The sequence below is a fragment of the Rasamsonia emersonii genome, assembly GCF_000968595.1.
Source record: "Rasamsonia emersonii CBS 393.64 chromosome Unknown ctg1118621760054, whole genome shotgun sequence".
Lineage (NCBI taxonomy): Eukaryota > Fungi > Ascomycota > Eurotiomycetes > Eurotiales > Trichocomaceae > Rasamsonia > Rasamsonia emersonii.
In genome coordinates, this window is record NW_013563233.1 from 38,202 (window position 1) to 53,316 (window position 15,115).

At 50.3% G+C, this 15,115-nt stretch overlaps 4 protein-coding genes across 4 annotated transcripts; 2 read left to right on the forward strand and 2 right to left on the reverse strand.

The window, feature by feature from the left end:
* Positions 1-37: 37 nt before the first annotated feature.
* Positions 38-3,203, forward strand: T310_3167 (uncharacterized protein; the record flags this gene model as incomplete). The annotated part of the gene is made up of 3 exons (XM_013473971.1): positions 38-134; positions 394-1,845; positions 1,912-3,203. 3 exons carry the CDS (start codon positions 38-40, stop codon positions 3,201-3,203), a joined length of 2,841 nt encoding a protein of 946 aa, XP_013329425.1.
* A 682-nt stretch (positions 3,204-3,885) lies between these two features.
* Positions 3,886-6,683, reverse strand: T310_3168 (uncharacterized protein; the record flags this gene model as incomplete). The annotated part of the gene is made up of 8 exons (XM_013473972.1): positions 3,886-4,381; positions 4,444-4,632; positions 4,693-4,772; positions 4,833-4,869; positions 4,955-5,139; positions 5,451-5,617; positions 5,887-6,188; positions 6,385-6,683. The coding sequence occupies 8 exons, from the start codon at positions 6,681-6,683 to the stop codon at positions 3,886-3,888; spliced, it is 1,755 nt and encodes a 584-aa protein (XP_013329426.1).
* A 2,984-nt stretch (positions 6,684-9,667) lies between these two features.
* Positions 9,668-10,860, forward strand: T310_3169 (2OG-Fe(II) oxygenase family oxidoreductase; the record flags this gene model as incomplete). Its single annotated transcript, XM_013473973.1, has 4 exons — positions 9,668-9,884; positions 9,937-9,970; positions 10,015-10,707; positions 10,737-10,860. 4 exons carry the CDS (start codon positions 9,668-9,670, stop codon positions 10,858-10,860), a joined length of 1,068 nt encoding a protein of 355 aa, XP_013329427.1.
* A 2,666-nt stretch (positions 10,861-13,526) lies between these two features.
* Positions 13,527-15,115, reverse strand: T310_3170 (FK506 suppressor Sfk1; the record flags this gene model as incomplete). The annotated part of the gene is made up of 6 exons (XM_013473974.1): positions 13,527-13,804; positions 13,855-14,057; positions 14,113-14,382; positions 14,438-14,583; positions 14,991-15,033; positions 15,081-15,115. Coding segments are annotated over 6 exons (975 nt in total), but the record flags the coding sequence as incomplete, so codon positions are not given.

The following is a 15,115-nucleotide window of genomic DNA, read 5'->3' on the forward strand; positions in this document are numbered from 1 at the left end:
TGCTGCTTTTCCACGACCTCGCTCCCGCTCTGTCAGCATGGCGACCCGTATTGCTACTCCTACCCCTACAGCGGCTGCTGCATGCACCTGTTGCGATTCATGTGCTGCGGCAACAGCCAAGTTAGCAGACCATGGTATGTCATCCGGAATGTGTTTTCCAGTCTTGTTTCCTTTTCGGGTGATAGCCCCTTCAAGAGCTGATGCGCGTTTTCTTTGTCTTCCGGGACAGCCGCCGCCACTGCTGCGTTATACGTGACGGACCCGGAACGAAGACGCGCTGGTCGTGACGCTCTGGAGCCGGAACAACCTCAATGTCAGTACAGTCTGTTGTCTTGCTGCCGGCTATATCTTCTCCAACCCAATGTGAGATCAAGTGCTGACGGTCAATCACAGCTACCCCTCCTCCTCCCGGTCTCACCCTAGCCTCTGCAAGCACTGCAGCCAGCCTTGCCCATGCCAACAGGAAACCTGTCGAGTTCTGGAGACCGGGGAAGCAGCCCGATGCGGAGAAGGCAGCCTTCCTCGCCAGAGGATATCAGTTCCTTGAGCCACCGGCCGTCAGTACAAAAAGCTCCGAGATCTACAAAGCAGCCCTTTCCGCAGCACGGGAACGTGTGACGGCTCCGTCTCCTCGAGTTGGAGCTCCTGACCAAGGTTACGACCAATCCGCGGCCGGGCAGGTCATGATGGCCGGTGGACGGGGAGCAGAGGAGCCTACAGCCGTTGAGACGGACGGAGGTGCTCTCACTGCCGCCACTGGCGCTGTGTCCACTCGATGGAGAGCGGATTCCGCTCCCATAAAACCCCAGTTCAGGCAACAAGCTGCCTATGCTCTTACTGCTGCCACCATTTCCCACCGGGCCAGTTTAGGCGCGGAGGTTCTGGACAACCTTGAGCCGTCCATGGAGGCTGCGCGGATACACAACATTGCCAAAACAAATGCCCAACTCTACACCGCATCTCCCCCGGTGGGGATTGAGGTGGCAGAGCAGAAGCAGAGAGACACTCTTCGAGCGGCCGCAATTTCCATGGCCAAAGATATGTACGCGATCGCCACAGCCAAGGAAGGACCCGAAACGTCAAGGCCTGCAAGCTCTCTCGCTCAATATCGTCAGTCCCGCCGGCTCTCTCAGTCGCAGTACTCCTGGACGACCGGTGATGAACGCGGTGTGACCAGAGCGCCGCTAACTCTGCATGAAGCAGCCCAGAAGATCGCGACCGAAAAGCTAGCTAAGATGCAACGGAATGACCTGGCTTACCATCAGGAATACTACGGTACCGGTCCAGCTGCCCGATCTCGCTTGACGGTGTCGCGCCGGCTGAGGAGAAGGACATCGAGCGAGAGCGATGCGTCTCGAGCCGATTGGGAACGATCCATGCAGATCCGGCACCAGATGTCGTCCTTACAAAGCCGGCTTCATGAGATCGATGAGGAGAAGAAGAAGCGGGACCGCGCAGAGTTGATGGAAATTGCCCGGAGAAACGTCAATATGGCAATCCAGGACTTGGACGAAGAAGTCTACGCCCGAACGGGCAAGCTGTCTCCAAGCATGCAGCGCGAATGGGAGGAGAAGGCCCACGAGCGTGCAAAAGCGGAGATCGAGGCTCGACCGTCTACATTTGGAAGGATCCCTATTGGTGGTCAGAGATACATGGACGAGGCTGATGTGGAAGAGATTGCCCGCTCGCGGATTCAGCCCACCCTGGACGAGATCTCAGAACGAGTCTCCGAACAAAAGGCTCGAGAGATCGAGCGGCGGTTGGATGAGGAGAGGAGGCAGATGCTACGGGAAATCGAGCGTGAACGAGAGTTTGACATTAGGGAGGAGGAGAAGCGGCAAAAAGGTTTGAATTCTTCTCATAGCTAGTTTCATACGTTGTCGTCTCTTCGGAACGCTGACGGTCAGTCAGCGGCAGCGAAGCAGGCCGAGAAAGAACAGAAGGCCGCAATGGCGGAGAAGAAACGCCTCAGCAGGGAGAGCCAAGGATTATGGGGCGGAGTATTCCGAAAAAGGAAGCCGTCTGAAGAGGCAGGTGTTACGACGGAGAAATCGAGCGAAGAGATCGAACGAGAAGCAAGTGAGCAGGCCGCCGCCGCCGGCGCCGGCGCCGCCGGTGCTGATTATGAGCATGACCACGAGGACGAGCAAGAACAGCGCCGTGTCAGTGAACAGGAACAAGGCGTTGTCCAGGGGCCAGGCACCGAGCAGGAGCAAGGTCGTGTTCCTGATGGAGACACCGTATCCCAGACCTCCAGACCTAGGAGTACCGCTGAAGAGCTTATTGAAGCGGCGTCTTCTGCTGCACGCGAAGCAGGAGTAGAAGACATTACGGCGGTCACCGGTGCTGCTCAAGAAGCTGCTGAAGCTGCTGCTCAGCCTCCTCCTGACGGGGCTGACGAGGCGGTCACTGAGACAGCTGCCGTGGTAGAAACAAGCCCGATTTCAACAACACCCCCGAAAGGACAGTCCCGGCTGAAGATCTGGTTCAAGGCCAAAGTCGGCCGTCGGTCGAGCAAGCCGCCTCCACCAGAGCAGACACCTCAACCTCAAGAGACTCAGACAGAGGAAACCCCGTCCAGAGTGACCGGCGGCCCTGGAGTCACGGCCGACATGCCCGGAGGTCCCCTCAGCTCGCACCCCGTCACCGAGCGGGATCTTGCTCCGAGTTCGAGTGCGCAGACGGAGAATGAGAATGATCATGCCGATACACTGTCCGAGACTGTCAACCATATCCGGCAGTGGAGCACCTCGACAGCTGGATCTGATGCTGCTGAAGGGCAGAAGGCTGAAGGTAGCAAGAACAATAACAATAACAGTAGCGGCAATGGCAATGGCAACGGCAAACGGCGTCGTCTCCGGATGAGCCTCAAAAACATCATCACTCACAAATCTTCAGACGAGCCTAGTTCAGCGGGAGCAGCCTCCTCATCACAAATTTCTCCAACAACGCAGGCTCCGACATCAGCAGCAGAAGCAAGGAAGAACGGTGAGACCGCGTCCGCTCCGGCTGCGGCTGCGGCTCCCAGTCGTCCATCGCCTTCTCGTGCCAATACGATGGAGCGCGATGAACTGCGAGACAGCTTTGTCGAGGAGACCTTGCCGCCGCCTCCGAGTCTTGTTGGCGCGGCAGGAGGGCGACGGAGCTTGAGCTCGGCTGCGTCTGCGTCAGGTAGGGAGAGTCGATTCTCTGAGGATCTGTAGTGGTCAGCTGTTGCGGCGGTACAATTCCTTCATGTCATCTTATTCCAATTCCGCCACTCAACCGCAACAACCTTCTCGAGGGAGCTTTCGTGAACGATTTAAGGCGTCACTTCTCTTCTTTCAAAGGGCAAGAAACACAATGATATACTGTACAATATCCACTGTCCAATTTTCATTTCTATACCATTCTTTTTATGTTTTTAATGGTATGTGATGGGAGGTATTATCTATGCAGTATCGTTGCTGATATGATTCCTTTTTCTTTTCAATACATTGTCACGCGAATGTCCTGTCCTGTCCTGTCCTGTCCTGTCCTGTCCTGTCCTGTCCTGTACTATGTGCTATCTTGCTCCTTATTTAAAGAAATACTAGAGTAGAAACTATGGTGGTGGTGGTGGGAGGGTCATATGTGATTTTTCGTTAATTAACTGGGCGATTATTCTTGGTCAATTGATTGTTCTGCCTGCCTGCCTTTTTGATTCTGATAATATTATTCAAAGATAGTCAAATGAATTATCTATATTATTAATCTTATTATACATACATGTTATATCTTGCTTAGATAATTAGTATCAATCAATCAACCCCGCGGATTGCTCCGTCCCTTTTTTCTTCGCCATGGAAGGGGAACATTTCGCCATCAGAAGGAAAAAAAGGAAAATATTAAATATTAAACAATACATCAAACCAATAGTCGCTTGCGAATCTTTTCCTGCTTCTCCTTGCTCACTCCTATCGAGAGTAGATAGCCCTCGACTCCGCCGTACTTCGTGTCTAGGTATTCCTTGATCTTTTCCGCGAACCCGGGCGGGCACTTGGCGTAGTTTTCGTCCAACCCGATGGAGCGGATCTCTTCCATCCGCTCCTCGAGCTCCGGGATGAGCTCCGCCTCGGACTTGACGTAATCCCTGGAGATCGCATCCAGGGGCACGACGCCGGCCAGCAGCAGCAGCATGATGACGATCAGACCCGTCCGGTCCTTGCCCTGCGTGCAGTGGATGACGGTGGGATACGTGTCGTCCTCGGCGAGAAGGTCGAACGTCTCGCGCATCTCCGCGGCGCCGCAGTCGAGTGTGTCCTGCGCGAGTCCGATCAGGCCGCGCGGTTTCATGACTTGGGAACCGATAATTTTGACCGCGGCAGTCCGGTATCCGGATGCGACGAGACCTAATACTTTTCTGGAATAAATCATCAGCATCAGCAGCTGCACGTCTAAAATGCTGGAGAGATAGGCACATACATAAAATTATACCAGTCCAAGCGCCAAAGAAGCGCCTTCTCAAAAGCCCGCCCCGTGAGGCTGATCATATATCGACGTACGCCTGGGAGTTCCAGCAGATGTTCATCGGGATCCGCCAGCACGGCCACGTCGGAACTTTCCAACGACAGAGCGGCCCGTCGTTTATTGGTAGCCATGATATGTTCGGTACTGACAAAAGGAAGTTAGACAAAGAGATCGTTTTTTTTTGGTTCTTGATTGGCAGCATACTTGGAGCGCAAGTCGATGATAGTGGATATGCCTAGTTCATCCACGAGACGGAGCTTATCCCTCTCGGATGCATCATCTGGCTGGATGACACATATATCATCAGCAGAGATTCACAACAAGAAGATTTGAGGCATATCTACCCTTGCACTGCGGAAGAGGATGCCTTCCTTGATAATTCTAAGCCATATCGTTAGTCATATGAACAGAAATATAAACGATTAAATCGGATATAAGAAAAGGAGAGAGGGAGAGAGAGTCGCACTTAGATCCATAGATATCGTTGATCGACCTCCCCACATCCCGGAAATTCAATATATCATCAAACGGGCGATCTGGAGAAGCCAGATCGAAGCCCGGAGATCCCGTCATTGATGATAATGTTGTGGTTGTAGATGTAGATTTGGCAGTAGACTTGGTAGTAGATTTGGATTTAGAGGTCGTCTTCTTCTTCGCCATTATTATGTATTCAATTCAATTCAATTCAACAAGAAATCAGAAGGGGTCGGAGGTCGACGCGTCCAACACGTGCAAAAAGAACGATGACAGTCACCATCTAAAAGCGTGCTGGCAGGCAATGCTAAGCCTAAAGACCAGGCAGGATACAGACGTGTGTATCGTACAGAGTAAGTAGTATGGATGTAGGTAGGTACTATCTCATCATAATCTCCACAGCTCGACCGGATGGCATCTTACTCGCGGAGAAGAAGAGAGAAAGAGAGAATAATAGCGCGAGGTGCATTTCTTAGTCGAAAACAAACAACGACGACGAACGACGACGACCACGCTCCGGCCTGGTTTGGTTTTGTTGACGTGTCTGGCGGCGGTCTGGACGCTTGTTGGCGAGGCGAGTCGGTGAGCGACGTCTGTCGCGAGTGGGGAAAAGCCGAGTCCGGCCAGGAATCAATGACGTTCCCGTGAACGCTGCCTTGAGCTTATTATTATTATTATTATCCTCAGCGACATGGTCTCTGCTGTTTCTGCTTCCTTCTCAAGTAATCTGACCAAGAAGCTTCCTGGCGTGTCTAATGTCTTCATTACAGGGTCTGTATATAGGCTGCCTGAATTTGCGAAACGTGATCAACTCGCAATTTCCAATGAAAGGCATTGCGTACTTCATGTCACTTATGAAATTCTAGCCTCTTTAACCTTCCTCCACGTACTGCAGGTTGTTGTGAAGGGGAATGGAATACATACAACCACCCTTTGAGCAATTCGAGTGTCCCTTCGCCTTCCTCTTCCCCAGATTCGTAGTGTACTCCTCGCCCAGCGCCTTGATCTCTTTGTTACCAAGCATAGCCGACGTTGCCTGCAGAGACGAGTCCACCGCGCCGGCAATCCACGTGTGATGCTGGCTGAGGTGCTCGCCGGCAAAATAAATATTACCCTCGGGCTGCTTTGCAGCTTCATAGAAGCGGCTGAACTGTCCCGAAAGCAACATGGCATCGCCCGTCGCATATTCCTGACTCCAGCAGACATCAAAGGCGTCCACGAACTGGCTGTAGATATCGACGCCGGTATCAGCGTAGAACCGCTGCAGGTCATGTAATACCAGGTGAATACGTCGATCTCTCGGGATCGAAGATATGCGATAGGCGTCATTCATCCAGCAATAGAGGAGTAGCACTCCTGAGTCCGGGCTCCCCAGGTTATTGGAAGGATAAATAATCCAGCGGAAACGGAGGTCCGTCACACTCTGTCCCCCAAAGCATGGATGAGGCAACTTCTCCCAGAACCGGGTCCGGAAATGGAGACCAATCTTGTAGAGCGCATAGTGTGTGCTCCGGATCGCTTGTTCTTTCATAAATGACCATGTCGGCCGTTCTCGAATGCTCTGGAGAGTAGCTGGAGGGATTGCGAGGACAACCATTGGTATAGATCCGACCTCCTATTCGAGAACCAGCCTCGTACACTGTCACTCGATGGCCTTCGCGCTGAAAGAGCAGCGCAGTGTAGAGGCCGGCGATGCCAGCTCCAACAATGCCAACATCCATGACTATGACTTGAGAAGTTCACGGGGGCCAAATCTAAAAGACTGTACGACAGAGTAACAGGGAATAGAAAAAAAATAAGAAAAGAATGGAACCTAAGATTGTTGTCAGCTCAGGTTGCAATTGTTAGAGATAACTATATACGGAGTACATATACTGCATAATGGATGCATCTCCCCGTCGTCGACGAAGACCAAGACAGCGGGGAAAGATGTTTATCCACGTATACAACATCTCAAACCAATGTGGTGTCAGCAATTAGTGGCACAATTGTATGTTAAACCTGCAGGGCCAAGGCAAGAATTGGAACGGGGCATTCGAAGCTTCAAGCCTCCTGAGGTCGAGAACTCGAGATGCACGGCAGCTAGTCAGCCAACGGAGCATGAAGCAGGGGGACGCTGTCCCAGGATAAGCCAGACCTAATCACAGCATTTGCAGGGGTGATGAGAAGGTTTGAACAAAGAAGACCGATCCGAGAGTTCTTTGTTGAGGGATGAATGCCCGCTCATTGTTCAGATTTTGTATGGTAACAGAGAATCCATGATGTGTCATATGCTCATAAGCGTGACTATGAGCTATGAATAAAGCCTTTCAAAACCACTCAATAAAGCGCTTTTTCTGCCTGCTAATTGTAATAAATAATATATATATACGCACTTGAGTCGTAAAACAGCACCTCTATCAACCATATCAACCCTAAGAATAAATGTTGTCGGTTAATGCCGTAACTATGTAATCTGGATGGAATTACATAATGTATGTAATAAAGACTGTAATTGCATTACCGGTGGGGCCAGAACGTGACCAACTGACAGCTCCCCAAATAGGAAAGAGCGGGAACTACCTACCTAGGCAGGCGCTAGGGCGATCAGCACTGCTCCAAATTACTAATTGAGACAGCTGATGCTGCGTACATAACTCATCTGCAACCTCACCCTGCGTCTGCTAGCAGCAAACCTGCCAGACTAATCGAGACTGCTACTAAAGAGTGCGGTTCTGGATCAATTCAATTCCTGGAACAGGAAGGTGCTGATATCGCCGACTTAAAAGTTCCTCCCATCGGACTTAACCTCAGATGTTGGCCGGCAGTTTCTCTATTTCTAGCGCAGTCGAGTCTCAATCTCCCCATTCAATAATCGATTTCGAAGGCTTCGATGGGTACGTCTTCGGACCGTCCGCAGACGACGGACGTCGAGAAGCATGACTCGCCGCCAGACAATGCTTCCGGGGAGAAACCTCGCACTCCCGAACAGCAGATCAGCCTGGATGATCACGAGAATCCAAGGAATTGGAAGAGCGGCAAGAAATGTAAGCAGAAACCGCTCTTTGTGAGGGAGATAGCCCCGTTTGACGACTTCATATCCAGGGATTTGTACCTGGATCCTGGTGCTGATGACAGCTTCTATCGCTTTCTGCTCGAGCATCTACACTGCCGCAATCACGTCTATTGCAGATTACTATAGGTGCTCTCCGATTGTTGCCACGCTGGGCATTACCACGTTCCTGCTGGGGTTTGCATCCGGCCCCTCTTGTTTGCCCCTCTCTCTGAAGTCTGGTGCGTGCAAGCTGGTTGAACGATGCGCTGTAATAACGTTCTAACTAATGTGGAGCAGGGGTCGTAACAACATTTTCCGATTCACCCTGGGGATGTTTGTGCTGTTCCAGATTGGTTGTGCGCTAGCTCCAAATGTCGCATCCCTAGTGGTATTCCGATTCTTCTCTGGATTCTTTGGTTCGCCGACTGTCACCAACTCAGGTGGCTCTATCACAGACATTTGGCCCCAAAATAACCGGTCTGTACCACTGGCATTATTCTCGGCAGCCAGTTTTCTCGGTCCAGTAATTGCGCCCACAGTCGGGGGTTTCATCTCACAGTATACCTATTGGCGGTGGAACTTTTGGGTGGTGCTGATTTTCAGTGAAACCATCTATGTCGCTATGGTACTATTTCTTCCAGAGACCTATCCTCCTAAACTGCTCCGGGACAAAGCGCGCCGCAGACAAGGTCCAGATGCCATGCCAAGCACAGTCAAAGAGCAACTCTATACCAACCTGACTCGGCCGTGGATAATGCTGTTCACTGAGCAATCCTCTTCCTGCTGTCACTATACATGGCATTCATCTATGGCATTCTCTACCTGGACTTCACCGCATATCCTGTGGTTTACAAGGAATCTCGTAACTGGCCCCCTGGAATCGCCGGCCTATCCTTTCTAGGCATCTATGTTGGGATGGCCATTGCTACCCTGGGATCCCCTTATGTGAATCGAATCCATGGCATCTATGTGTGCCGGCTGGGAGGCCCACAGCTAGAAGCTCGTCTACCACATCTGGTGGTCATATCCTGGCTTATCCCCGTCAGCTTATTCTGGTTTGCGTGAACAGCAACTCCACCTACCCATTGGATTTCAGGGATTATTGCAGGGGCTCCATTTGGTTTCAGCCTTATTATGCTGTTCTTGGGGATCACATCATATCTGACGGACTGCTATGGCCAATTCGCGGCCAGTGCTCTTGCAGCAAATGCAGTCTTACGGTCTTTGTTTGGAGCGGTCTTTCCACTCTTTGCCAATGACATGTATGATGCGCTGGGGGTGTCATGGGCGACCAGCTTGCTTGACTTTGTGGCTCTAGCGATGACACCACTCCCATGGCTGTTCTACCGCTTTGGCCCGCAGATCCGAGCAAAGAGCAAGTATCATCTGAAAACTCGAGAGTATGATGTATTGTGAGTGCAGGCTTTGAGCAGGGGTAGCGTTCTAGACAATTCTTTGTCTAGCACCGTACTTCGGCCGCGAAATGGAGAAGCCGGTGATTTCAGCATCCCTGCTGCGCTAGAATTGTGAATCTACAGGATAGATAGCAGCCCATCATAGAGAAGCCTTGAATATTTAAGGAGTGATAAATCATTCATCCTTGTCCCCCAGTTCTCTCAGTTAAACAACAATCACTCTCCAAACAAACCTTCAAACCAATTCTCTATCAAGATGCCTTCCCCTCCTGTTGTTGACTTTAGCAACTTTCTGTCTGGTGACCCAGAACGCATGCAGAAATGCGCGGATGAGATTGGCCATGCCTGCCGTACCCAGGGATTCTTCCAGATCATCAATCACCCCATCCCATTCAGCCTGCAGAAGGAGATGTTCAAACTGTCCAAGGAGTTCTTTGCCCTGCCGCTTGAGGAAATAATGAAGCTGGATAAATGTGTGCCTGCTCCATCCCTGGTCACATGTTCGAAGAAGCTAACAAATTGCAGCCCAAAATGACCACAACCGTGGCTACGAGGTCATGTACGGGCAGATGATCGAAAAAGACACCATGCCTGATCTCAAAGAGGGTTTCTACGTGGCCCAGAATCTGCCGGCAGACCACCCTCAGGTGCTGACAAAGAAGTTCGCCCACGGACCCAACTTGTGGCCGAGTCTCTGGGCGATCACTTCCGCGACACTTGCATGGAGTACCTGAACCAAGTCACTGCCCTGACCGAGAAGGTGATGCAGGCGATTGCCATCTCGCTGGGCTACGACGAGCACTACTTTGACGAGTTCTGCACCGAGCCCATGGCCTTCTACAAGCTGCTGCACTACCCCCCGCAACCGGAGGATGCCCACCCCCTGCAGCGCGGCATCGGTGCCCACCGCGACTTTGGCGTCATCACCCTGCTGCTCCAGGGCGATGTGCCGGGACTGGAGGTATGGGATGAGGAAACACAGTCCTACTACCCGGCGCCTCCGGTCGAGGGCGCGTATGTGGTCAACCTGGGCAACCTCTTCCAGCAGTGGACCAACGACAAGTACATCTCGAACGTGCACCGGGTCATCAACCGGTCGAACGTGGACCGCTACTCGATCCCGTTCAACTACAACGGCAACCCGGATTTCATCATCCGGTGCATCGAGTCGTGCCGCGAAGAGCCGGAGGACGAGAAGTACGCGCCCATCTCGGTGGATGACTATGTCAGGCAGAAGTACAAGGATGTCTACGGGCGTGTGCGTATTTACACTGTTGCGGAGAAAGCTGTGGCGGCGTGAGCAGCTTGAACTTTCGTCATTACAGACGGAGCACTCGTGTCCGTATTGGGCAAGATACGAGCGCGCTTTGTCCTTACGCTCTTGATATGATAGCAATGACATGTTATGCCAAGATGCAGGATGGACCTGTTGACAAGCGCTTGGCGTAGTTTAGTGCTTAAGGCACTGAGTACATTTTACTATAGCCGAAGAAGTTAATAGGTATCTTCGTATTAGGGAAGAACTAATTCTAGAACTCTGGTCCCCAATAATGCTATTTCATAGGGATTCTGTCAACGCTATATTCTTCGCCATGCTCGTAAAGCCCTCATGGAAGACGATTCCAATACTGATGTATGATTGATCATTCGCTCGTGTAGGGGGCTTATGGAAGCTGATACTCAGTGACGTACTCTGTGAGGATTAGAACCCTATAAGGCTGAGGCCTTACATTAGTGATTAGTGAGCACTACAACTACCTATACCTATTTATGGGTGAAGGTCTTTTGACCCCCTAACGTAGGGCGTATAACCTTAATTAATTAAAGTATACTCCGTTAGGCTAGGTATTCTGCAGAGATAACCCTCGTCATAAGATAATCAATAATGTGGGGAAGGAGACAAATTTCTGCAGATTGTCACCAATTGTTATACTCTGCAGATAGGGAGTGATCTGCTGATCATTGTCAGGCTGGACTCTGTACTCCGTACTCTGCACTGTAGACTAATCACGTACCCTGATTAATTTTGAGTTTTTTTTTTCTCGACAGGCTGTTAGGCGACTACAACACTAAATTATTATGTACATACAGAGTAAGCTCGCGTTAATTCTTTGACTTTATATTGCAGAGCTCCATGACCTCACTAGCCTATCGAATGTACGGGAGTACTGCGCATGCTAGACGGGCTGTCCAGTTGATAGCAGGGTATAGCAGCAGTACCCCTGTCTAATATAGAGTAATACTAATTCACAACAGCCTAAATCGCTCAATTTGAGTTTAAGGCCAGACCACCTGACCCCGTCGTTCTTCGCAATATATGCCTGTCAAGATGACTGTATAACCCTAAATTTGACAAATTTCTTCACCAGCCCCCTTGCGTACGCATATGCATTCGCATGCCTCATGATGGAATTGGAATTGAAATTGGAAATTGTTAGCTTGGCTTAACCCAGACTAGCTGAATTGGATTCATCGCTGCCTGCTGTGCTGTGCAGAACTTCTACAGTACATTACGTATTTAGTTTATGTAGTTTCAAACCAAGACTCTCGTTGAATTCGAATAAGGGCTACTCTCCATCCTGATACGTTTTTTATCTTCAGCCCCAAATGACGTCAGACGTCTGTTGATGAAATATATGCATATATCATATGATTGTATGATCGTACTATCACTAATACATGTGACAAGTTGAGGTTGGGGATGGGAAAAAAAAATCATTTCACTTCCGTTTTTGAGAGCATACACGGTAGATTCACTGGAACTCGAAGAAGAAGAAGAAGCAGTTAGTTGATAAGGGTACCGACTACTGACTAGAGAAATCAAGTCAAATATTACTTTCTTGAGTTGGCAAATGCCTATCATATGCGAAAAAAGGTAAACGCCAACTTGTATTATTTACTTTAAATGCTCTGATTAAAAGAATTCGCTTATAATTATATTTTATATTATATATCTGATATGACAGACCCTCCTCGAGATTTGAATGCTAGTTGAGTTGCTAGACGATTAGATAGGCTGATCAACGGTGACAGCGGGCCGAGCCGGGCCTAACATGTTTTTAGCCCCGTAAGGCTCTCAGATTAAGTTAGGCTATGCAATCCGAGTGAGTACTGAAATTGCAAATTGCAAGTGCAATTGAAACACAAATTTGAAATTTTAGACTCCGTCTGCCGCTAGTGTCAGGTCACATGACTGGCAACTCAAACTCACCTGACTGGTGCTGTTTGCTGTGCGTGACCAAGCGGGTGATCTGATATCAGGTCATGTGACTCAAAAAAGGTTACTTCACATTCTCGCCGAATTCCAGATGGAATCCAGCTGTGAGCGGCAAGGTCAGACAACCTGCAAAAATCCCTGAGACCTGTTGCGAGGTTTCTGGGTCACGTGTATTTCCTATTATGGTTAGCGCGTGTACATACCGCTTTCCTTTTACAGTAAGATATGTATACCCCAGTGCCGGCAGAATAGAAGGTTTTAATTGGCGGAGTCCTCTTAGATTCAGCGAGTCTGGGACTAGTAGTAAATGTATAGGGGGAAACCAGAAAAAAGAGAGCTTCTCATCGATCTCAAATGTTCGTTGACTTAGTTGACTGTTCGAACTGTCGTTCTTACTCTGGGTATTGGATAATAAATGTCCCAAGATGCTTGATATCTATGCCGTATAGGAATGCGTGCTAAAGAGCAAGGCTCCCCATGCATACTTATGGAGGCGAGTTGAAGGTAAATTTCAAAGGCGCACAATGCAGCGCATTTTTCTTTCCCTGTACTCTACAATATTGTACAATGTGCTGTATGTCCCGACCCTGTCTATCATGAACCAACCACCCTGCCCTCTATCCCTCGAACCAATGCAAACGCTGATGCAAACCACTTGAAAATGAACCAAGATAACCAAGAAACAAAACCAAAACAAACAACATAGACCAACCCAATGATCAGTTAATGACACGCGTGTTGAGCGTGTTGAGTATAGGCAGCCAGAATGCAAAGTAACCTCACCTCCCGGGTATCGTATCACCGCCGATGCTATCCTAGAACTCGTGTATCGCGTTTCGAAAAAGATATTCACAGTACCTCCAGAAAAAAGTGAACCAAATGCATGCATGATATCGTATTACACTCTACCCGTGCCATCCGCTGGCCGTCCGCTGATCACCAGTCCACGGTAGGTGTTGGCATTCTCGCCCATCGAGTCGGTCGTCAATGGCTGCTCGTAGGTGACGTCTTGTTGACGGCCACTGACGGCAGGAAGAGCGCCGGTAGTGGAACTGGGCGTAGCGTTGGCCATCTGGAGGGTCTTCTCTCCTTGTGGCACATGGCGCCGCGTGCGGACGGCCGGTAATAAGTCAATCACGAACGAGAGGACGTAGAAAGTGAAAATCAGGGCGATAACTAGACACGATTAGCATGACCAGACCAAGAAATGCTGGCGCGCAACTTACCCCATTCCAGAACCGCCGCGACATTTTTACGATGCGAGTGCTTCATCAACACCCCAAATGCGATGGAAAGGGCCACCTCGACGACGATAAACCCGAGCTTGATCCAGAAGCTAACAAACAGAATGATATGCAACCTGCGGTAGGCCATGCCTAGTCGCAGGTACTCTAAACAGATAAAGATGGCGCTGATCAGGTAGCCAACCCTATGACTCGAAGTCAGCCAGTCCTCAAATTCAATGCAAAAAACAGCGCACTCACATGAACATGATAAGGAATCCATCGTGTAAATGCGGGTGATTCACCGTATCAAAGATCGACAGCAGGATCAGCCCGAGCGCGCCCGCGATCGAAAAGAAGATGGACGCCACAGAGCAGAACTTGTCGAAGAACCCCTTATTCCGCGCCAACACTCCCCGGTGTCGCAGCCAGCGCTCCGACAGGAAGGCCAGATCAAGGAACACGACGGTGACGGTGCTTCCGGCGATGAAGAGGGGTTTCAGACCTTCGGCGCCAATGTCGGAAATAAAGCTGACAGTACAGTTAGTTCCATTTGCGAGATTGCATCCGGAAATGCCGGACATACGCGATCGTCTGCCGGTGAGACATGTTGTGGTAGTGCGGCGTCCCCTGAGCAGCCCATGTGCCCAGCATTGCGACCAGCATGGCTAATTGTAAGTATAAATTGTCAGCTGGCTGTGCCCTTTGAGCGAACCCGACGAAGTTGCATACCTATCCACATGCAGGCCGAAATGACTGGGAAGAGCCAGTACGATATAATCCACATCTTGCAGTTCTGAATTTCTTTCTTCTTGCAGTTGTGAAGGTGTATTGGTAAATGAGTGGCACTGCGTGTGTCACTATTAATCGCTGCGCGGCCCCATCCACAGCGAATATCGGCGTGTCAATTGCGCCAAAAGGAAGACCCCGGCGAACGCAGCAACAAGAGCAATGCCAAAGCGAGCAGGGAGCAGTGGCAGTAGCAACTATTTGAAGTTGAACGCAGGACCGGGGTCTCCTGGAGGTTCTCAGGCAGGGAGAGTCGGGTTCGGCATGCCATGAATTCAGGGCCGACGTCATGACGCCGAGACTAGCTAAGCCACCCGCTGCAATGCGCGCAAGCCTGCCAACACCCTCACAGCAGTCAAAGCCACCAGGACCATCTTCAGGTCTTCAGCTGTTCTATTTTAATTATCATTCTCACTACTCTGTATACTCTTGTGACCCACTTGTTACACTTTTTCAGCCATCTGCCAAGGCACAC